This window comes from Dipodomys merriami, unplaced genomic scaffold (genome assembly GCF_024711535.1).
Source record: "Dipodomys merriami isolate MVZ:Mamm:240054 unplaced genomic scaffold, mDipMer1.0.p SCAF_69, whole genome shotgun sequence".
Lineage (NCBI taxonomy): Eukaryota > Metazoa > Chordata > Mammalia > Rodentia > Heteromyidae > Dipodomys > Dipodomys merriami.
In genome coordinates this window covers 5994936-6016044 of record NW_027206279.1, presented here as the reverse complement: position 1 = coordinate 6016044, position 21109 = coordinate 5994936, and the positions used below count along the sequence as shown (strand labels likewise).

Below are 21109 nucleotides of genomic sequence, written 5' to 3'. Positions count from 1 at the left end.
CTCGGGCCGGCGGGGTGTTACTGGGCACAGCACGGGAGTGGGAGTCTCCTCCTCCATTGTTCATCGTGGCGGGCGGTGTGCTCTCCCAGGCCCTGGGTGCGGTGCGTCGGTGCGTCGGTCCCCGGCGGCGGCGGCGGCCTGCCGGTGCTCGTCGGCCCAGCGCAGGCCCGGCCTCAGTCGGGGTCCGAGGCGGATTTCTGGGTTTAAATTTGGGGCCTGAGCGAAGGACCGCCCCGTCCGCCCCAGCCCCCGCCCCTCTCTCCTCAGGCCCCGCCCCTCCCGCCCCAGACCCCGCCCCTCCCGCCCCAGACCCCACCCTGGCTCCCAACGGTCACTTTCGGCTGCCGGCCCCGCCCCACCCGGGCCGCACTTGGCGCGCCTGCGCCTGCGCAATCGCCACCGAGCGCTGGGAACCGGGATGGCGGCCGTTTTGGAGTCGCTTCTGCGAGAGGAGGTGTCGGTCGCAGCCGCGGTGCGGTGGCTGGCGCGCGGCACCCGGAGTTCCGAGGTAACAGCGCCAGCACGTCCCCGGAAAGAGCTGCGGGGGGGGGCGGGGAGGACGCGGCGTGTGCGGTCGCTGCCTCCCGGGCAGCCGGGCGCCGGCCTGGGGCCGAGCGCGCGCCCCGCGGCCGCGGCCGGCGCCCGACCCTCCTCCCGCTTCGCCTCCAGGAGCGCCCCGGCGAGGCGGCCGTGCTGAGCTCGCTCGGGCCGCTGCGGAAGGAATTCGTGCCGTTCCTGCTGAACTTCCTGCGGGAGCAGAGCAGCCGCGTCCTCCCGCAGGGCCCCTCGACCCCCGCCAAGACCCCGGGCGCGGCGGCGGCGGCGGCCGTGCCGGGGAGGCCCGGGGGCCCGGCGCGGGGCGGCCGCGGGGCGCGCAGCCAGCTCTTCCCCGCGGGCGAGCCCCCGGGCGCCGCCGCCGCCGACGCCCCGCCCGCGCGCCGCGGGGGCCGGAGACGGGGACCCGGGCCGGCCCGGGACCGCGGAGGCCGCGGCTCGGGGGCCCCGGACGAGGGGGTCGGCGGGGAGAGCCTGCCCTGGGCCGGGGCCCGCAGGCCTCGGGGCTCCGGTAGCCCCGGCAGCCCCGGGCTCGCGCGCTCAGATCCACCCAACCTCAGCAACCTGGAGGAGTTCCCTCCCGTAGGCTCGCTCCCCCCCGGCCCTGCAGGGTGAGCAGGAGATGGGGTGGCCGGACGGCTCTGCTTTGGGGTGTCGGTCGGTCAGTCCGGGCTGTGCCTCGCGGTAGCGTTGGTTGGAAGGTGACGGGAGGTGGGGGGGTGGGGCGGCGTTGGCCCGGGGCCCAGCTGTGGCGGCGGCGGAGGGAATCGGCTTCGAGATAGGAATCTGAGAAAAACCTATGGCTATAGAAATGTGAAAGTGTGTTGGTGGGGGGGAGGGGGAGGAGGATGGGGGACGGGGGGGGGGGGGGAATCCCAAAACAACCTGTGGCCACTCTCAGCAGGACGAAGCCTTCTCGCAGGATCAACCCAACTCCGGTGAGCGAAGAGCGGTCACTGTCCAAGCCCAAGACCTGCTTCACCTCACCCCCAATCAGCTGTGTCCCCAGTTCCCAACCCTCAGCCCCGGACACTAGCCCTCCGGGCCTTGGCCTTCCCCCAGGGTGCAGAAGTCTGCAAGAGGAGCGGGAGATGCTCAGGAAGGAGCGGTATGGCCTGGCCGCTCTCTGGGATGTCAGCCTCCTCCCTGGTTGGGGACCTGCAGGGCTTTTTGAAAATTTGTTTATTTGTTTATTCTTGTCTGAAATTGCTCTTTCCCCTAGAGAGCTCTGGGTGTGCCTCAGTGGGCTGTTTACGGCTTCTCTGGAGGAACCGGTGTGTGGCTGGGAAGCCGCAGTCTGCTCACGGCCTCTCTCTATTCCCATAGCTCTAAGCAGCTGCAGCAGCCACCCGCCCCTGCCTGTCCCACCCCAGAATCGGGGTCTCCTGTTCCCAACCGGACAGGAAACCTCGCCGCAGAACCCGCAGACCCTGCCAGAGTGTCTTCCCACCAGCGCCTGGAGCTGGTGGCCCTCATCTACTCCTCATGCATTGCTGGTAAGCGGGAGCCCAGGGAGCTGTCAACCGCAGGGCAGGACAAGAATCGGTGAAGCATTGAGAACTGAGCCTTGTGATTCCTTTTTCTGCTCAGAGAACCTGGTACCAAACCTATTCTTGGAGCTCTTCTTCGTCCTTCAGCTCCTTACTGCCCGAAGGACAGTGGCTACCAAGGACAGGGACCTCGAACCAAGTCCAGGTACCCTAGGTCAGTGAGCAAGCATCATTTGGAGAAATGGGCTCTATAGATGATATAGTCAGTCCTTAACTGCTAGCTTGTTATGGTCCTAGATTCCTTGGAAAGCCCACTGTTCCTGAGTATCCACGACTGTGTCTTCTTTGCAGTGCAGGTTTTGGAGCATCAGTTTCAGTGAGTTTCTCTGAGGCATTTGGGACTTATTCTCGTTGTGTGGCTCTCATCGGGTGAGATGAGGCTTCTGCTCAACACTGCCACAGGGGCCTAGACCTTTCCCATCTATAGCATTTAACATTTTAACTGTTAGGGCTATGAATGTAAATAGGCCTGGCAGCTGACGTTTGTGTTTATGGCTAATATTCCTGAACTGCTGTTTGCTTGATCCCTGCTCTGTAAGGTTTTATTGTGCCGTCCTTTGCATTCATCATGTTGATTCTCGGTTCATGACCTTGCTGTACACCTACTGTGTGGTGTGCAGGTCCCAGTTTGGGTCCTATGTGCTCTTTCCGCAGGGTTCTTTCCTACTTGGACAAAGGGACCTTAAAGCTGCTGGCTGAGAATGAGCGGCTGCTATGCTTCTCACCAGCTCTGCAAGGCCGCCTTCGAGCTGCCTATGAGGGCAGTGTTGCCAAGGTAGGGACCCCAGATTAGATGCCTACGAACTCAGACCAGGTCCTTCCTAATGTTCATAGCTGTCATGTGGCTTAACTAGACAGGAATCAGGGGTGAAGTCTTCTCCACAGGACTCTTGCAGGTTTTAGTTCCTGATGTTTCTTCCATATTTTAGGTCTCTCTGACGATGCCACCCTCTGCTCAAGCTGTCTCCTTTCAGCCAGAAACTGACAATCGTGCTAACTTCTCCAGTGATCGAGCCTTTCATACTTTTAAAAAGCAGAGGTGAAAAGACATGGGAACTGTTGGGGAGGGGGTAGGCAGCTGTTTTGTCACTAACAAGTGATAGGCCAGTCTGCCTATCTGCCTATCAGTCTGCCTAAGGCCACTGATTTCATCCGGTTGATACATGTGAACTTGAACCCCTTGAGCCAGCCATCTCTCAGCTAGATGACTGTGGTTTTGGGGTTCTCAGATGAGAGTGTCAGGTCACTTTTCACCATCTGCAGAAGTCCAGGAGGCCTGTGGTGTACTACTTCTGCATCTCTAGCATTACTATCAGTAGAGGACTTTGGATAGGTCTGTCCCCAGCCTTTCAAATCAGGGAAAGCAGTCAGAAACAAGTTGCTCGTCATCTTGTGTCTGTCAGGGATGTGTTTTACGAGGTGCTTCGAGAATGGGAAGATCGCCATGAGGAGGCTGGCTGGGATTTTGAGAAGGGCGTAGGCAGCAGAGTCAGGTGAGTGTTCAGCCCTTGGTCAGCTTATCTTCCTGCTTCTGACAGTGAATAGCTTAGTGATGTTTGGAGAGCTAAATTGGAGAAAGGCATCCCCTCCTTCCTGTTTTCTTCTACCATCCTCAGGCTCTAGTTATTGACAGCTTAGCCCGGGCTCCTAAGGGATTGTATCTCTAGCTCCTTGCACTCAGAAGTACATTTGTACATGTTCTGTGCTGACAAATGCTTGAGGGAGGGTAAAACTTCAGTCCAGGTTGTTTGAAATTTGGCCCAAATAACTGACACAACTCCTCCAACTTCTGTTTTCTCTACCATTGATTAGTTTGGGTGAGTCTGATAAAGCATAGCTAGATGACCAGGCTGTAAAACAAGGATCCTCTGGCCACCTGGCTTCTTTCCATGTTGTCATAAAGCTCACTGGCCTGAGGACCTGCGAGGGCAGCTCTTGTTTGGTTAAATGCGCCTCTAAGACCCCTCAAGGGATCTCGGTGCTCAGGGAAATAGCGTTTGGCTTCTCCTATGTCCTTTTTTTTTTTTTTTTGGTCAGTCATGGGGCTTGAACTCTGGGCCTGGCGCTGTCCCTCAGCTCTTCAGCTCAAGGCTAGCGCTCTACCACAGCACCACTTCTGGTTTTCTGGTGGTTTATTGGAGATCAGAGTCTCATAGATGGGGCTGAGAAGGTGGCTCAGTGGTAGAGTGCTTGCCTTGCATGTATGAGGCCCTGGGTTCGATTCCTCAGCACCACATAAGCAGAAAAAGCGGGAAGTAGCCCTGTGGCTTAAATGGTAGGGCACTAGCCTTGAGCTGAAGAGATGAGGGACAGTGCCCAGGCCCAGAGTTCAGGCCCCATGACCAACCAAAAAAAAAAAGAGTCTTAATAGACTTTTTTGTCTGGGCTAGCTTTGAACTGCAATCCTCAGATCTCAGCCTCCTGAGTAGCTAGGATGACAGACGTGAGCCACTGGCGCCCGGCTTCCCATGTCCTTTTGCAGGCCAACTCTTGGCAGAGAGCTACTCAAGTCTTCAGTCACTGGACAAAGGTCTCCCTTTGATCTCTTCCTCTTCCTTCTCTCCTGTCTCTTACTCCTCAGAGCCATGATGGGTCAACTCTCAGCAGCCTGCAGCCACAGCCACTTTGTTCGACTTTTCCAGAAACAACTTCTTCAGGTAATAGGAGATTAATCTTCAGTGACCAGCATTGCAGGCAGCCAGGTAAAGGTAGAAGAGAGCCAGGTAAAGAGAGAAGAGCCAGAAGGTACTGGCTAGAGTTGGAAGAGGAAATTTTGAAAATTGAAACGAGTGAGCAGAAGAAAAAAAAAAGATGGAGTACTCTCTGCCCTATGCTAAGAGAATATACTTTTACTAGTCAGGCTCCTTAAAATCCTAGCTCTACTCAGGTGCTGGTGGCTCATGTCTGTATCCTACCTACTCAGGATGCTAAGACCTGAGTATCCTGGTTCAAAACCAGCCCAGGCAGGAGTGTTTGTGAGACTCATCTCCGATTAACCACTAAAAATAGTATAGAATTGTGGTCCAAGTGGTAGAGCACCAGCCTTGGGAGAAAGAGCTAAGGGACAGGGCCCAGGGCCCAACACACACATACATACACACGCACGCACGCGCTCTCGCTCTCTCTCTCTCTCTTTCAGCTCTGGTGATTGTTGGCAAGTTCTCAACCTTATAGATTGTCTGTCCTGCTTTAGAACAAAAAATTCCCCTTTCATAAATGCCGCCCCATCCCTGCAGTGGTGCTTGGGATGAGTGCCTAGGGCCTTGCTTATGTTAAGCACGCACTCCGGTACGCCACCCTCCTCCTGGCTTTGTGTTCCGTCTCTGTTCTCTCCCTGTGTTTGCCTGTTCTCACTTTGTCTCCCTCCTTCCGCCATCGCAGATGTGTCAGAGCCCTGGCGGTGCTGGGGGCACTGTCTTGGGTGAGGCGCCAGATGTGTTGAATATGCTGGGAGCTGACAAGCTGGGGCGGCTGCGGCAGCTGCAGGAACGGCTCGTGGCCCCTCAGAGTAGTGGGGGCCCCTGCCCACCCCCAGCCTTCCCAGGCTGTCAAGGCTTCTTCAGGGACTTCATCCTGAGTGCCAGCAGGTAAGGGTCCCCTGAGTCTTGGCTTACCAACAGGGCAGATCCACGCTCCTCTCCTTTGCCTGGAGTCTCAACAGGGTGGGTCTAGGTGGTGGCTGATTCCTGGTTCACACTGACTCCCATTTTGCTCCCCATTCTTTCACCCACTTAGGGAATTTCATTGTTCCCTGGCCTACCTGGCAACACTGTATCTTTCTGAGGGCATGGCTTGATGATGGTTTTTCCTGCATACTTTTCCAGTGTTGTTTTTTCCCTTACACCCAGCTTCCAGTTTAATCAGCATCTCATGGACAGTCTGAGCTTGAAGATACGAGAGCTCAATGGCCTTGCCCTGCCGCAGCACGAGCCTGGTGATGAAGATGGAGAGTCAGACGTAGACTGGCAGGTGAGGAAACAGAGCAAGGGAAATAATGGGATCTGACCTCAGGGAAGGGTTTGTTCAGGAACACTTGACAGATTGGGAGTTTAGAAACTTTATGCCGCCGGGCGCTGGTGGCTCACGCCTGTAATCCTAGCTACTCAGGAGGCTGAGATCTGAGGATCGCGGTTCAAAGCCAGCCCGGGCAGGAAAGACCTTGAGACTCCTATCTCCAATAAACCACCAGAAAACCGGAAGTGGCGCTGTAGCTCAAGTGGTAGAGCGATCGCCTTGAGCTGAAGAGCTGAGGGACAGCGCCCAGGCCCAGAGTTCAAGCCCCACGACTGACAAAAAAAAAAAAAAAGAAAGAAACTTTATGCCTAGGGGCTGGGAAGGTGGCTCAGTGGTAGAGCGCTTGCCTTGCATGCATGAGGCCCTGGGTTCACTTCCTCAGCACCATATAAGCAAAAAGAAAAAAGCCAGAGTGGCGCTGTGGCTCAAGTGGTAGAGCGCTAGCCTTGAGCTGAAGAGCTGAGGGACAGCGCCCAGGCCCAGAGTTCAGGCCCCACAACAGGACCCAAAAAAAAAAAAAAAAAAAAAGAAACTTTATGCCTATTGAGACCTTTTATTTCTCTTGATTCCCTGTAGGGTGAAAGGAGACAATTTGCCCTGGTGCTTCTTAGCCTGAGGCTTTTGGCTAAATTTCTGGGCTTTGTGGCCTTTCTGCCGTATCGAGGGCCTGAACCACCTCCAACCCGTGAGCTTCAAGATTCCATTCTGGCCCTCAGGAGCCAGGTGAATGAGTGGTGGAACTGGGAGGACCAGCCGCCATGGATCCTCTTAGGAAGTCTGCCAGATTAGATGGCATCATGCAGCCGCTCCCAGGAGCCCGCCACTCACTGAGTCCCGATTCTTCCAGGTCCCGCCCGTCCTGGATGTGCGAGCTCTGCTGCAGCAGGGGCTACAGGCTCGGCGGGCAGTGCTCACCGTGCCCTGGCTGGTAGAGTTCCTTTCCTTTGCGGACCACATTGTCCCCCTGTTGGAGTATTATCGGAGCATTTTTATTCTCCTGCTGCACCTGCATCGGTGAGTTGACAAGGGCCAATAAAGTTTGCTGAGGCCTAACAGACTACTTCCTACGTGGTTCTACAGCCATGGAAAAGAGACAAGATTTGTCACGTATAGACAGACCTTGGGCAGTTGTTTGCCATTTCCTTGGCCCTTTCCTATGTCCCACCTGAGACAGACCACGTATGACATTCCACAAAGACAGTCTACTTGTAGCCGAGGACACCTTATCTCTTGTAGTTGTACAAAGCAGTTTTCGTTCAGTAAGTCAGTTGAGTAGGATGCATCCTGATCACTATGGCGCCTCCCACCACGCTCCCTCCTCATCTTTCCCATACATGTGTACCCTCAAATCACGTGGTTCCATTTTCACATCTGAACATTGCAGATAGTGACTGTATTTGCCCACCTCCTTCTCCCCAGGTCTCCCCTTTGCTGACAAAACATGTTTCAGCTTCCTGGTTAAACTGTTCATTAATAGTTTAGGGAAGTTTTACATTGGAATCCTCCCCTGAACATGTTATGTTGTAATTTATATATGCACTTGACTCTATATGTTTTCATATATCTATACTTTAGATCTAACTTCCATATATGAGAGAAAACAGACCATTTGTCACTCTGATCCTGAATTACTTCACTTAACATAATTGTTTGTAGGTTTGTCCATGTGCCTGCAAATGACATTTTTCCTGAAGAGTAAAATTCTAGTGTGTGTGTCTCCTGTCTTTTCCCCCACCCCGCATCACATTTTCTTGATCTATTTCTGTGTTGTTTCTGTGACTTGGCTTTGGTGAATAGTGCAGCAGTGAACATGAGCATGCAGGTGTCCTTGTCGTATTCTGACTTGTAAGGTTCTGGATAGATGCACAAGAATGGTATCATTGGATTAGAGGAAGGTTCTATGTTTAGTGTTTGAGGAATCTCTAAAGTACCTTCAACAATGGTTGTACTCGTTTATGTTCTGACCAACAGTGTAACAAGGTTTTTGTTTTTCTCCGCATCCGCTAGCGTTCGTTATCATTCATGTGCTTGATGATGGCCATTCTGACTGGTATTTATCAGCTCTAGGAGCTTGAGGGAGATAGACTCTCTAGGGTCCTTTAGATATAAGATGATACTGTCTGCAAATAGGGGTAGTTTGACCACTTCCCTATTTGAACCTATATTAAGTCTTTTTCTTGTCTTACTGATCTGGCTAGGAATTCTTGAAAAAGTATGGAAAACATGGACATCCTTGTCATTCCTGATTTTAGAGGATATGGTTTTAGTTTTTCGCCATCTAGTGTGATGTTGACCGTCAGTCTGTCATATACGGTCTTTATTATATTGAGGTATGTTCCTGCTATTGCTAGCTTCTCCAGTGCTTTTGTCATACATAGACGTTGGATTTTGTTAGAGGTTGTGGGTCCTAGGGCTTGAACTCAGGGCCTGAGCATTGTCAGTGAGCCTTTGTGCTCAAGCTAGCACTCTACCACTTTGAGCTGCACCTCCATTTCCAGCTTTTCAGTAGTGGTTAAATGGAGAGAAGTATCTGATGGGCTTTCCTGCCTAGGCTGATTTGAACCTTGATTCTCACATCTCAGCCTCTTGAGTAGCTAGAGTTTTAGGCATGAGCCACTGACCCCCAGCTGTTGTTTTTTCTGTGTCTTTTGAGGTGATCTGTATCTTCTGAGATGTCCTTAGCTCTGTTAACGTGCCTATATTATGTTTAGTGATTTACATACATTGAATGAACCTTTCATCTCTGGGAAGAAACCAACCTAATCGTATTACATTTTTTTTGGGGGGGGGGGGGCGGTCTGTCATGGGGCTTGAACTCTGGACCTGAGTGCTGTCCTTCAGCTCAGGACTAGCACTCTACCACTTGAGCCATAGCGCCACTTCTGGTTTTCTGGTGGTTTATTGAAGATGAGTTTCACTGCCTTTCCTGCCCAGGCTGGCTTTGACCGTGATCCTCAGATATCAGCCTCCTGAGTAGCTAGGATACGATTTTTATCAAAGAGATTGGTCTATAGTTAGGTCTTTTTTTGTTAGGTCTTTGCCTGATTTTAAGATGAGTATAATATAGGCTTCTTATGATAAATTTGGTAGTGATCCTTCCCTTTATTTTTCATGAATAAGTTTGAGGAGTATTGGTGTTACCACTTTAAAGATCTTACAGAATTCAACCGTGAATCTGTCAGGATTTACGGTTTGTTGGAAAACTATTATTGTTTGTTGGGAAACTATTATTGATTCAAACTTACTGCTTGTTATGGCTCTGTGGAAGTGTTTTGTATCTTCCTGGTTCAACTCTGGCAGCTCATGTTTCTGGAAATTTGTCCATTTCTTCTAGATTTTCCAACTTACTTGATTAAAGATTTTTAAAGTAATCCTTCATAATATTTTGAATTTCTTTGGTAGTTTTTGTTTGCTCAAGGCTAGCACTCTAACACCTGAGCCACAACACCACATCCAGCTTTTTGGTGGTTAATTGAAGGTCAGAGCCTCAGGGACTTTCTTGCCACATTTGGCTTCAAACTGCAGTACTCACATCTCAGCCTACTGAGTAGCTAGGATTACAGGCTGAGCCGTCAATGTCTACCTTCTCCTTTTTTCTATGATCAATTAGTTATGGTTTATTAATGTTACTAATTTTTTCAGAGAACCAGCTTGTCTCATTCTTGCAGTTTTTGTTTGGGGGTTTCTTGGGTGTGCTTGGTGGGTTTTGTTTGGGGGTTCCTTGGGTGTGTTTGGTGGGTTTTGTTTGGGGGGTTCTTGGATGTGTTTGGTGGGTTTTTTTGTGTGTCTCTTTCATTAATTTTTGCTCTTAATTTTACTTAAATCCAGTAGTTTGGGGTTTAAGTTTTGTTCCTATTTTTCTAGAAGTTCTAGTTGCATCGTAAGATTATTTAGTTGAGCACTCTTTTATGTAGGCCCTTACAGCTGAAACTGCTTAAAGCTTATACTGCCCCCTTTTTTGGGGGGGAGGAGAGGGGGAGGGTTGGCCGTAGGCTTGAACTCTGGGCCTGGACTCCATCCCTCAGCCCTTCAGCTCAAGGCTAGTTAGCACTCTACCATTAAGCCACAGCGCCACTTCCGGCTTTTTCTGCTTATGTGGTGCTGAGGAATCGAACCCAGAGCCTCATGCATGCAAGGCAAGCACTCTACCACTGAGCCAACTTCCCAGCCCTCCTGGTTGTTACCATGTACAGTTACAGACTTCTCTCAGGCTGTGATAGTGTTGGGCTTTACTTCCCATAGAGGGCCCTGAGGTGGGGAAAGGGCCTCAGAGATGAAGCTGCTGGCAGGGGCTTGCTGCCTCTCTTCTTGGGCTCAGCAGGGAGTCAAGGCTACACTGCTGCCCGATGATAGCCTCAGCCATGGTTCCCTGAGTCAGAGTTTCTTTGAGCTGTGTTAGTGGGTAAGTGCCTCCCTGATGGGTACCTGGTTTCTGGGGACCCACAGCCAAGACATGAAGTCTACTCAGTATGGGTAGCTTGGGGCTTTTGCAGCCTAAGAGTATTAGGGTGGATCCGGTGGCTCCCTCTGGTCTCTGGACTCCTGGAGCAGCACTCCCAAGATGGCACAGGGGACCGTGGAGGTCATCCCAGTCTTCAGCCTCTCCTTCTCTGGGCAAGCAGTGAAGTGCTCAGGCTTTGTTCTTCTTGCTGAGCTATCCACAGGCTTTGCATCACACTCCGCCTCCTTCATACGGATTTCTTTGTTTGTACGTGCCTTCTTAGGTCTGCATTCCTTATATGTTTTCACAGCCTCTCTTCTTCCCCTCACGAATCCAGTGCTGGGTTATGGGACAGTGAATTGTTTCAACATCTTTGAGAGGTTTTGGTGTGTGTTTTGTTTGTACCTATAGTGGGGCTTGAAGTCTGTCTGACCTCAAATCCTTCTTTGCTTATCCGGCTCAAGGCTGGCAGTTCACTCAGGTCACACCTCTTGAGAGCCACCTTATAGTAACAGCTTTCGTTCATCTATTCCATTCATACCGTGCATCATCTCTCCTCCAGGAGCCTGGTCTTATCACAAGAGCGCGAGGGGGAGATGTGTTTCCTGAACAAGCTGCTCCTGCTCGCTGTGTTGGGCTGGCTTTTCCAGGTGGGCAGAGAGATGGTCCAGATGGGGCTAAGGGTGGCTACTGTGGCGGAGCAGAGGAGAACACCAATGCCTAAGCAAGTAGGGACCCAAAGAGTAGGGTTCCGAGTGGGAGGGCCCCGAGTGCCGTGGCTGTGAGTTGGAAGTTAAGGTGAGTCTCGGTGCTTCATGAAGCTCCTTCTCTCCTCCTCCTCGCCAGATTCCAACAGTCCCTGAGGACTTGTTCTTTCTGGAAGAGTGTTGCGTGGATGCCTTTGCGGTAGACCCAGCGGCTTCAGATCATGGTTTGGTAAGTGTTGGGGTTCAGCCAGCGCCATAACTGGGGAATCAAGTGAACTTCACAGAAGATAGCCTAATCCTTACAAATTTCTTCTGTCTGTCCCACCTCTGGGCAGTCTGGGGAGGAGAAGGCTGCATGCTGCCCTCCTAATGCCCACCTGTTCTTCCCCAGGACAGTATACCTGTGGTGGACCAGCAGCTGCTCTACACCTGCTGCCCTTACATTGGTGAGCACCGGTGGCCTATGGCCTGCCCATTCTTGAGTACACAGACAGCACCCTAGGTCTTGACTCCTTACCTAAGAAGTTGCTCTGTCTTTAGCCATTTCCACCTACTGTGTATGTGTTCTACCTTCTTTATCCACAAGTACTTGAACGTCTAGAATGTTTGCAGGGAGGAAGAGGAAGGTTTTCTGGACTAAGATCTAAAGTTTCCCTGGTGCAGGAGAGCTTCGGAAACTGCTCGCTTCATGGGTTTCCGGAAGCAGTGGACGTAGCGGGGGCTTTGTGCGGAAAATCACTCCCACCACCACGACCTTAGGGTTGGGAGCCCAGCTTCCCCAGACCAGCCAGGGGCTCCAGGTAAGGGCAGGGGAGGAGAAGGCTGCAGTGAGGGAAGCAGATGGATGCCCTAACAGGGTTCTCCTATTCCACCATAGGCACAGCTTGCTCAGGCCTTTTTCCACAACCAGCCACCCTCCCTGCGCAGGACCGTGGAGTTTGTGGCAGAGAGAATCGGATCAAACTGTGTCAAACACATCAAGTAAGACTGGAGTGAGGGTCCTCGTCACAGTCTTTCCATTTCATCCCTTTCAGCTGAGTTCACACTTCGTTGAACTGAGTCCACTGGGGTTGCTTACATCCTTTTCAGGGGAGTTCTGAGCAGACGGTTTGGGGTTTGCCACCCCTTTCCTATTTAGCCCTTCCAAACATCCCAACTTCGTTCCTGCTTTAGGGCGACGCTGGTTGCAGATCTGGTACGCCAGGCAGAGTCACTTGTCCAAGAGCAGCTGGTGACGCATGGCCAGGAAGGGGGAGATGCAGCGCACTTGTTAGAGAGCTTGTGTTCCCAGCTGTGCCCCCGTGGAGCCCACGCACTGATCCAGGGGCGGGAGTAAGAACCCCAGTGTGTTTGGACCTTCGCTCTCTCCTTGGCCTCTTTCTGCCCTTCCCCTCCTCTTTCACACGAATACCCTCTGTTCCATTCCTCTTTCCCTTCCCTTCCCCCCCCCCTTCTTTGTAGGCTGTGCCTTTGGTCACAAAATCCAAATGCTGATTTGGGGGAGTTGTGTGTTAGGGGAGACAGGAGGGTCTCTTCGTCCTCCTGTACTTGTGGTGAAGTAAGGGATGGATGACTCTACCTCCTTAGGGAGAACCTCCCAGTCAGGTGACTCGGGAAACTGCCTTTTCAGGTTCTGCCAAAGGAAGAGCCCAGGAGCTGTGCGGGCACTGCTTCCAGAAGAGACCCCAGCAGCGGTATGGAGGGAGACCTGGAACTGTCTGGGGGTTGTGCACGTGTCTGCTAGGGGGTGTCAGTCCTGGACGCTGGTATCCATCATTGCACGCCCTTCCCTCGCTCCTGACTATGCAGTTGTTCTGTGTCATAGGTTCTAAGCAGTGCAGAGAACATAGCCATCGGGCTCGCAACAGAGAAAGCCTGCACTTGGTTGTCAGCCAACATCACGGGTAAGGCCCAGGAAATGGAAGTGGCGGAACTCAAGAGAGAGCAGGACCAGCAATTTGACTTGGGAGAAATGAGTTTCAGCCATCTGGAAATAATGGAAGGGTATGGGGTGCCACGGTAAGCCCTTGTGTATGCTAGGGGTGTTCCAGTGACCCCATTTCTCTCTCCGGCAGCGCTGATTCGGAGGGAGGTGAAAGCGGCTGTGAGTCGCATGCTTCGAGCCCAGGGTCCTGAGCCGGCCGCCCGCGTGGAACGGAGGGGCTGCTCCCGCGCCTGTGAGCACCACGCTCCCCTCCCTTCCCACCTCATCTCCGAGATCAAAGTACACAGCTACCCTACTCCCCTTGGCTTCCCTACTCCCCGCTTTGTTTCTTTCCTTCCTCATATCGGCGCCAGGATTTGTAGCAGCTTTCCGTGTTGTGATGTCTGCCTAGTTTCTGTTGTTCACTACTAAATGGGAAGGTAGGGCAAAACTGAATAGGTGTGTTCCTAACATTTTGTTCTAGAATTGTCCAAAAGGGCACGAAGGTAGATTTTGAGTGTATTATCCACGGATGGGGGTTCGTAACTCTGAAGCGTAGTAGGAAGGTGTCTAAGGAGCAGTCCCCTGGCGTGTAGTCATTTCTGTAATGTTCTTCCATGTGAGAAGGAAGGCTTGTTGAGTCACTAAGAATAAATCTAACTCAAAAAGATCAGACTTCTGTGGAAAAGGTTAGCAAATATCTTATGGGCCAAATTAAGTCTATCATTTGTTTTATGGAAGATGGCCATAAAACAAATGTTTTTTTGTCTGTGGCTGGTTTTGTGCTACAACAGCAAAGCTGAACAGTTGGAACAGATAGATCTTATGGCCTACAAGGCCTGCGTGCAATGTTTATGGTCTGCCCAAGGGTAAGCAGCAGCGACCACTACTGGAGGGGAGAAAAGATGTGGCCACTAGACACTGATTCTCAGGGTAGAGGATTTTTGTACTAAAACCAAGATGAACAATGTTCAGTCTGTATTTGATAGGAAAGATGCCCTCCGGGAGTTAGGTAGCTTTGTCCCAAGGTGAGTGACACCTTGAGCTGTAGTAGGCAGCACGCAGGCCTCAAGCTCTCCTTGTGATGTATTTCCTTCTGGACTGTCCACACGGTTGCTTGCTTATCCTAGCTGTGTCATTCTGCCTGACCCTCAACTCTAGGGACACAGTCCAGTTGCTTCACCCCTAAAGGCCCTATATGATTTTCCTTCTGCCACTGGCTGTTCCCCACTCCAAGCCAACTACTTTGGTAGTCTAGCACGTGAGGTCTCACCCTGCTCTCTGCAGGACGTGCTCTCTCTGGCTGTGGGGCCCCGAGACCCTGAGGAAGGCGTTTCCCCAGAGCACCTGGAGCAGCTCCTCGATCAGCTGGGCCAGTCCCTGCGGTGCCGCCAGGTGAGGTTTGGCATGTACCACATGGTAGCTGTGTGTCCTTGTCTTTTGTTATTGTCAGTCATGGGGCTTGAACTCAGGGCCTGGGCACTGTCCCTGAGCTCTTTCACTCAAGGCTAGTACTCTTGAGCCACAGCTCCATTTCTGGTTTTCTGGTGGTTAACTAGAGATAAGAGTTTCAAGGAGACTCAAGAGTCTCAAGGCGCTGGTGGTTCACGCCTGTAATCCTAGCTACTCAGGAGGCTGAGATCTGAGGATCATGGTTCAAAGCCAGCCGGGGCAGGAAAATCCATGAGACTCTTATCTCCAGTAAGCCACCAGAAAACCAAAGTGGCACTGTGGCTCAAACTGTAGAGCGCTCGCCTTGAGCTGAAGAGCACAAGGACAGCACCCAAGCCCAGAGTTCAAGCCCCACAACCGACCAAAAAAAGTCTCAAGGATTCTCAAAACCAGCCCAGGCTGGTTTTTAACTGCAATCCTCAGATCTCAGCCTCCTGAGTAGCTGGGATTATAGGTCTGGGCCACAAGTGCCTGCCTCCTTGTCCCTTGCCTCAAACAGAGGCCATTGGCCCAGGCCAGTCCTTGGAGCAGTAAGGCTGATGCTAATGCCTTGCTTCTTTCCCCCCAGTTCCTGTGCCCACCTGCTGAGCAACATCTGGCAAAGTGCTCTGTGGAGTTAGCTTCTCTCTTGGGTATGGCTTCTTCCTATTAAATCCCTGTCTTGCCACAGCCCTTAAATTACATACAGGGTTGGATTACCTACAACTAGGATAAAGGACACATACCTCTTCTGCCTCTGCTTAAAACTCAAGCTTCCCTTTCTTCCCATAGTAGCAGACCAGATCCCCATTCTTGGGCCTCCAGCACAGCACAAGCTAGAGCGAGGACAGGCACGTAGACTTCTGCACATGCTGCTCTCCCTATGGAAAAATGACTTCCAGGGGCCAGTTCCACTACAGCTGCTGCTGAGTCCGAGAAACATCGGGCTTCTGGCAGACACTCGGCCAAGGGAGGTGAGTCAGTGACGCGGAGGCATGAAGCCTTAACACTACACTCTTCAGTGTCCACCACCAGTCATCCCAAATATTATGAATTGTCTCCCTTTATTCTCCTCTTCCTGTTCTATGCTAAGCTCCCTTTCCGTGTCTAAAGCCTGCCCTTCTCAGCACCTCTGTCTTTTACAGTCTCAGATCTGCAGCTGTTAGGGTCACTGTGCCTTCCTCACAACACTGACCTCTGTGCTGTGTTCTGCAGTGGGACCTCCTGCTGTTCTTGCTCCGGGAGCTGGTAGAGATGGGTCTCATGGGACGAATGGAGATAGAGGCCTGTCTGGGCAGTCTCCATGAGGCCCAGTGGCCAGTGGTAAGCAGTCATCCTTATGTCTTTATTATATGTAGCGAGAATAGGTCCCATTTGTCCTGACAAAAACAGGGAAAGGGATGTGGCTCATGCCTGTAATTCTGTCTACTCAGGAAGCTGAGTTTTAAGGGTCACAATTCAAAGCCAGCCCAAGCAGGAAAGTTCCTGGTCTGTGAGATTCTTATCTCTAACTACCAAAAAGCCAGAAGTGGAGCTGTGGTGCAAAATGGTATTGTGCCAGCCTTAAGCAAAAAAGCTCAGGGACAGTGCCCAGGCATAGCACCCCAAAAATAGTCTCAATACATACCCCAACCTGATTTCAAACCTATGGTCCTCCTGAGGGCTGTAGGCTCACATCAGCAGGCCTAGCTACTAAGCAGACTTTTGTTAGGTTTCTTGAGGACCACTGCCTTGCAATCAAGGAGTGACTACTGTGCTTGGCCTTAGCTGGAGATCTGAGGGCCTACAAAGAGGAAGACAAGCACTATGGAAGAGTGAATGGCACTTTTTTAAACTCAGAACCACTTGATTTTAATCTGTGTATTTGATTCAGTTTGCTTTAAATAATAACTATCTTACGTTGAACTACATTAATAACTTCAAGTTGAAATACTGTTTGCTTAATAGATGGTTTAACCTCTGCTTCCAGTTGGAGTTTCCCAGATGGTAGTAACACAGACTTCATGTCTATTTCAACATAGAGGACCTTATGGGGAGAAAAAATGTAGATTGTCATCTCCTCGCTGATTAGCTAGGACTTGATGCTTATACTCCATCGTTTGAAAAGATAGACTATCCAGATCTCATGTGTCTTTCCCAGGATTTCTCTGAAGAACTGGCCACACTGTTCCACTTATTTCTATCTGAGCCCCATCTGCCAGAACCCCAGTTGAGAGCTTGTGAACTGGTGCAACCAAACCGGGGGACAGTGCTGGCCCAGAGCTAGGACTCGAAAATGGCCCTGCCTGGGCATTTCACAAGAGCCCTGCCTGCCTAAGCCACAGGAGGCTGACAGCCACTGCGGCAGCCCTTGCTGAGGTGGAAGTAGCAGATCTGCAGTGGGACATCCTGCTCTGGTAGGCAGGAAGAACATGGCTGCTGAGCATCCATTCCACCGACGGTAGGCTCGCCACCCAGTCCTAGAGGAAGGAGAGGGCCCTGATTCAGGGTAATGAAGAAGCCTAGAGACTCCAGAAGAACTGATGGGCAAGCCTCTTGGTTGCTAAATGAAATGAAGCGTGTCGGCTATCAACAGGACTCAAGCCTTGCTTTTTAAACTGTGGTTCTGAGAGATCATGACAGAAGCAAAGGACTTCTGCATAGCTTTGTAAGGCTCATTAACACAGACCTTGGGAGTCTACAGGACTGCTGTGTGTTCAACAGGTGTGGTAGCATTTAACTGAAACAGTGGACTTCCATCTGTGCAGATAATAACTCTTTAGACCCTCATCCAGAGACCAAGCACAGGGCAGAACAATAAGTTTTTTAAGAAAATAAATTTGTTTTCTTTAACAAAGGTGTGACAGGTCTTACCTGTTTTCTCTCTTTGGAAGGCAAGCTTTGAGTTGGGAGTTGTAATAGTGCTTGATTCTGCATGCTCCATACATATCCATCCTTGGGCCTACATCCTTTTGCCCTACATACTGATATTTCCTGTGTGACTCCTTTTCATATTTAGCTGAAGTGTTTTTCTACTTCAAGAGAGCCTGCTAAATCATGGTGGGCAGCTTCTGTGATGCTGTTTTGTTGGGGTCGAAGGGAATTGATTTGGCTCCAGAAAAACCAAAAGCATTATTTTGACAAAGTGCATTAAGTTCATTTGTTTTCTGTTTGGTGAGTAAGATTCAAGCGCTTCTAGCGAAAGTAGAATACTAATAGGCACTCCTGTTTGAAAGTATCTGCATGCAGTTTTTCTTAGAGGAAATGTTGCAGCTGTCAGAAAAGCTTCTAACCTGAGGGGTATCTGCCACTAGGAAGGGAGAGTCTTCACTAAATGAAAGTACACATGGGAATTTACAGATGTTTTGGCCATTTGTTCAGTAGTGAGATTTATATGAAAAAAGCCGGGAATACATAAGTTGGGTAGAGTTCAAAAGCAAATTATAAAACCTTCAATAATATATAAATAACAATCTGAGGTAAAAGAAAAAATCCTGCAAACACCTTCAGGAAATTCTTTGCTTCACTATAGAAATTCACTTTTGATCATGTTTTCTCAATCTCCATCTGATTACCCTTTTCCACCAAAGATTTGGGAAAACAGAGCTCCAAAAGTTTCTGCTGGACATGAATGGCTCATACCTATAATCCTAGCTGCTCAGGAGGTGGTGATGTGGAAGATCATGATACAAAGCCAGCCTGGGCAGAGAAATTAAGACACTACCTCCAAAATAACCAACAGAAAGCTGGATTGGAGTTAAGGGCTCAAGTGGCAGAGCACAAGCAAGCTGAACAGGCAAACCTTGGTACCAACACAACAAAAAAGAAAAGGTGGAAATTTCTCTGGCACCTACCACTTCAGGTGAACATCCAGAATCCTCAGAACTCTGTTCATCCAGGCTAAGAACACTGAATTCCCCCTTCTCTGTCCTCTCCTGGAATAGGTGAGGGAGGATCAGCTCAGTGCTGGAGGCTGCCTCCCCATGCTGAGCTTCCTGCTAACCAGTCCCTTACCTACCACCTCCTCCATCTATATCCCCAGAAGTCAGTTTCAACATCTGGAACTGGTCTTTGCTCATCAGCAACGCCCTCACCTCTCAAGAGCATCAGACCATTGCACCCTTACCCACATCCCACCTGCTTGTATGGAAGTCTCCCAACTCACTGAACACCACACTGCTCAGCACTTTTTGTTGTTGGTTGTGGGGCTTGAACTCGGCCTGGGTGCTGACTCTGAGCTCTTCAGCTCAAGGCTAGCGCTCTACCACTTGAGCTACAGCACCACTTCTGGTTTTCTGGTAGTTTATTGGAAATAAGAGTCTCACAGTCAGATCTCAGCCTCCTGAGCTAGGATTACAGATATGAGCCACCAGCGGCCGGCCCGCTCAGCACTCTTAACTGGCGCAAAAACCCAACTGCCCTCTTCAAGGAATGGAAAAAAAGCAAAAATGCAAAGCATTTTGCAAACATTCAACAGAAACAAACCTGAATCCGTATTCTGGTTTGTGCAGCTGTTTTTTTTTTTTTAAAACGCTTTTTCCAGTTTTGTCCTTTCTGCCACTCCATCACAAAGTGGAGCTGGATGCTAGTGGAAGATCCAGAGAAGTCTTGGCCAGTGCTTGCTTGCCAGGGAGGCACTTTGCCAAAGCAGCACTGCAGTCCCCACCTCATTCTGTCCTTGAACAGGTCATGTGCCACAGTCTCACAGATGGGAAATTAAGGTAAGAAATCCAGAAGGTGTGAGGAGCTTCATTCACTCTGGACAGCCAGGTCTGGAGCTCAGGCTGCTGGCTCTGCAAGGTGGTCAGAGCTGACGGGATTTGCTGGCGGCCCGGGGCCAGGCTGGCTGTCACCAGCCACCACAGGTAAGCCTGGGCTCTTCTGGCCTCAGGGCAAACTCCAAGGAGTGGCCGCAGCATCTCTGGGGCATCCTGGGCTGGCATCTCAGCAGCACTTTCTCCATTGCACAGTGCTAGCTACCAAGGAAGGAAGCCAGCTTGGCTACAACCAGCGGCTGCTGTTTGATAAAGGAGCTCAGGAGGTGAGGGGGGAAGCCTGGTGCACCCAGCTCTACCTGAAAGCACAGAGAGAAGAACTAATGGCAGACAGACCTGGAGGTTCCAAGCCCACCCCAAGCAGCGAGCCCCTGGCTGTGGGGATGGGAGATGTACCCCTTGTTCCACTGGCCTAGTGTGCAGAGATCCAAGCATCAGCTTTCACCTCCCAATTACATTTGTCACTAAATTTAAGGGGGACTGGGAGTAGAGAACGGCCCAAAATGGATGACCAGTTCTGCCAAGGCTGTTGTACCTTGTAATAACCCATCCATTGGGGGCTGGGAAGATGGCTCAGTGGTAGAGCGCTTGCCTTGCATGCATGAGGCCCTGGGTTCGATTCCTCAGCACCACATAAGCAGAAAGAAAAAAAGCCGGAGGTGGTGCTGTGGCTCAAGTGGTAGAGCGCTAGCCCTAAGCTGAAGAGCTGAGGGACAGCGCCCAGGCCCAGAGTTCAGGCCCCACAACTGACCCATCCGTTGAAGGACATGGCGTCTGGCACAGGACATAGAGGTTGCTATGTCTCAGGTTCCATAGCAGCTTCAGAAACACTGGTAAACTCCTGTGCCTCCCCCTCTGACTCCCTGTACCCACAGACCAAGAAGCCCCCCGACTCTGGCACTCAGGTCACGGCCTGACCACCTGGACAGAAAGATCCCATGGTGTGTTATGCAACTTGCAAGGCCGTCACCTGGGCCAAGAAGATGACTCTGGTGATTTCTTTTCCTTCCACACTGACAGGCTGCAGGATCCAGGCACTGGGCAGGACCTCCCCTCGGACCATTCTTCTGCTGGGTCGCGGCATGGATGTGTCATAAACAGACTGAGCTGCCATGATAGAAAGGTGCCCCTGGGGACACAAAGCTGTGAGTTCTGACTATAATAACAAAACAGATGAATTTAGGGTGTGGTCAGTATAGTAGCCCAGTCCCCAGTATAGTAGCCCAGCCCCAAATTGTGCTTCAATTCTCCCCTTAACCCAGTGTGCATCAATGGCTTCTCACACCACCACCCCAGCCTCCTTTATCTCCAGCAAGGTAGGCACCTCTTTGGCTTCCACGCAGACGCAACAGAAATCCCGTGGCTGCTTCAATGCACACAGTGTAGTGTCGCACACCAAGTACACTGCAGGGACAGACAGATTTAGGTTTTTGTCCCTTCTGCTCCCCCACCCCCATTCTGTAACTTAACAGCTAACAGGATAAGCCTATGAAGGTATCCTGTCAACCTGGCTTTCCAACAAGGCTGCCTCCAGACCTCCATCTATTTTTTTTGGGGGGGGGGGTGAAGTGGGGGAGTCTGGTTGTGAGGCCTGAACTCTGGGCCTGGGCGCTGTCCCTTAGCTCTTCAGCTCAAGGCTAGCGCTCTACCACTTGAGCCACAGGGCCACTTCCAGCTTTTTTCTTTTTGCTTATGTGGTGCTGAGGAATTGAACCCAGGGCTTCAGGCATGCA

The 21109-nt window shown here is 51.2% G+C and overlaps 2 protein-coding genes across 5 annotated transcripts in view; one reads left to right on the top strand and one right to left on the bottom strand.

The window, feature by feature from the left end:
* Positions 1-397: 397 nt before the first annotated feature.
* On the top strand, positions 398-16889 carry Cdan1 (codanin 1). Of its 2 annotated transcripts, none has more exons than XM_070005920.1 (28): positions 398-508; positions 670-1166; positions 1460-1663; positions 1882-2051; positions 2146-2259; positions 2343-2421; positions 2760-2880; positions 3035-3144; positions 3509-3598; positions 4687-4762; positions 5487-5692; positions 5954-6074; positions 6696-6842; positions 6967-7133; positions 11123-11210; positions 11407-11496; positions 11659-11713; positions 11931-12067; positions 12145-12248; positions 12441-12599; positions 12898-12961; positions 13093-13171; positions 13343-13491; positions 14479-14586; positions 15212-15275; positions 15415-15596; positions 15838-15945; positions 16763-16889. In XM_070005920.1, exons 1-28 carry the CDS (start codon positions 419-421, stop codon positions 16886-16888), a joined length of 3705 nt encoding a protein of 1234 aa, XP_069862021.1. In that variant the 5' UTR covers positions 398-418; the 3' UTR covers position 16889. The 2 variants fall into 2 exon arrangements, with proteins under 2 accessions (XP_069862021.1, XP_069862020.1); XM_070005919.1 differs by having other exon boundaries at positions 1457-1663.
* An 808-nt stretch (positions 16890-17697) lies between these two features.
* Positions 17698-21109, bottom strand: part of Stard9 (StAR related lipid transfer domain containing 9) — an 84354-nt gene continuing 80942 nt past the window's right edge. For 2 of the 3 annotated variants that reach the window (XM_070005911.1, XM_070005913.1), the window contains 3 exons: positions 20701-20780; positions 20347-20532; positions 17698-19675 (listed from right to left, as the gene is read on the bottom strand). In XM_070005911.1, the coding sequence (XP_069862012.1) occupies positions 19574-19675; positions 20347-20532; positions 20701-20780 (368 nt within the window). In that variant the 3' untranslated portion in view covers positions 17698-19573. The remainder of the gene's footprint in view (positions 19676-20346; positions 20533-20700; positions 20781-21109) is intronic. The other variant, XM_070005912.1, reaches the window with a different exon arrangement.

Excerpts from the sequence above, each read along its gene's own strand:
- Cdan1 (XM_070005919.1), top strand. The coding sequence starts at position 419 with ATGGCGGCCGTTTTGGAGTCGCTTCTGCGAGAGGAGGTGTCGGTCGCA. Across the intron at positions 2,052-2,145 it reads CTACTCCTCATGCATTGCTG|AGAACCTGGTACCAAACCTA; the intron begins GTAAGCGGGAGC and ends TTTTCTGCTCAG. Across the intron at positions 2,881-3,034 it reads ATGAGGGCAGTGTTGCCAAG|GTCTCTCTGACGATGCCACC; the intron begins GTAGGGACCCCA and ends TCCATATTTTAG.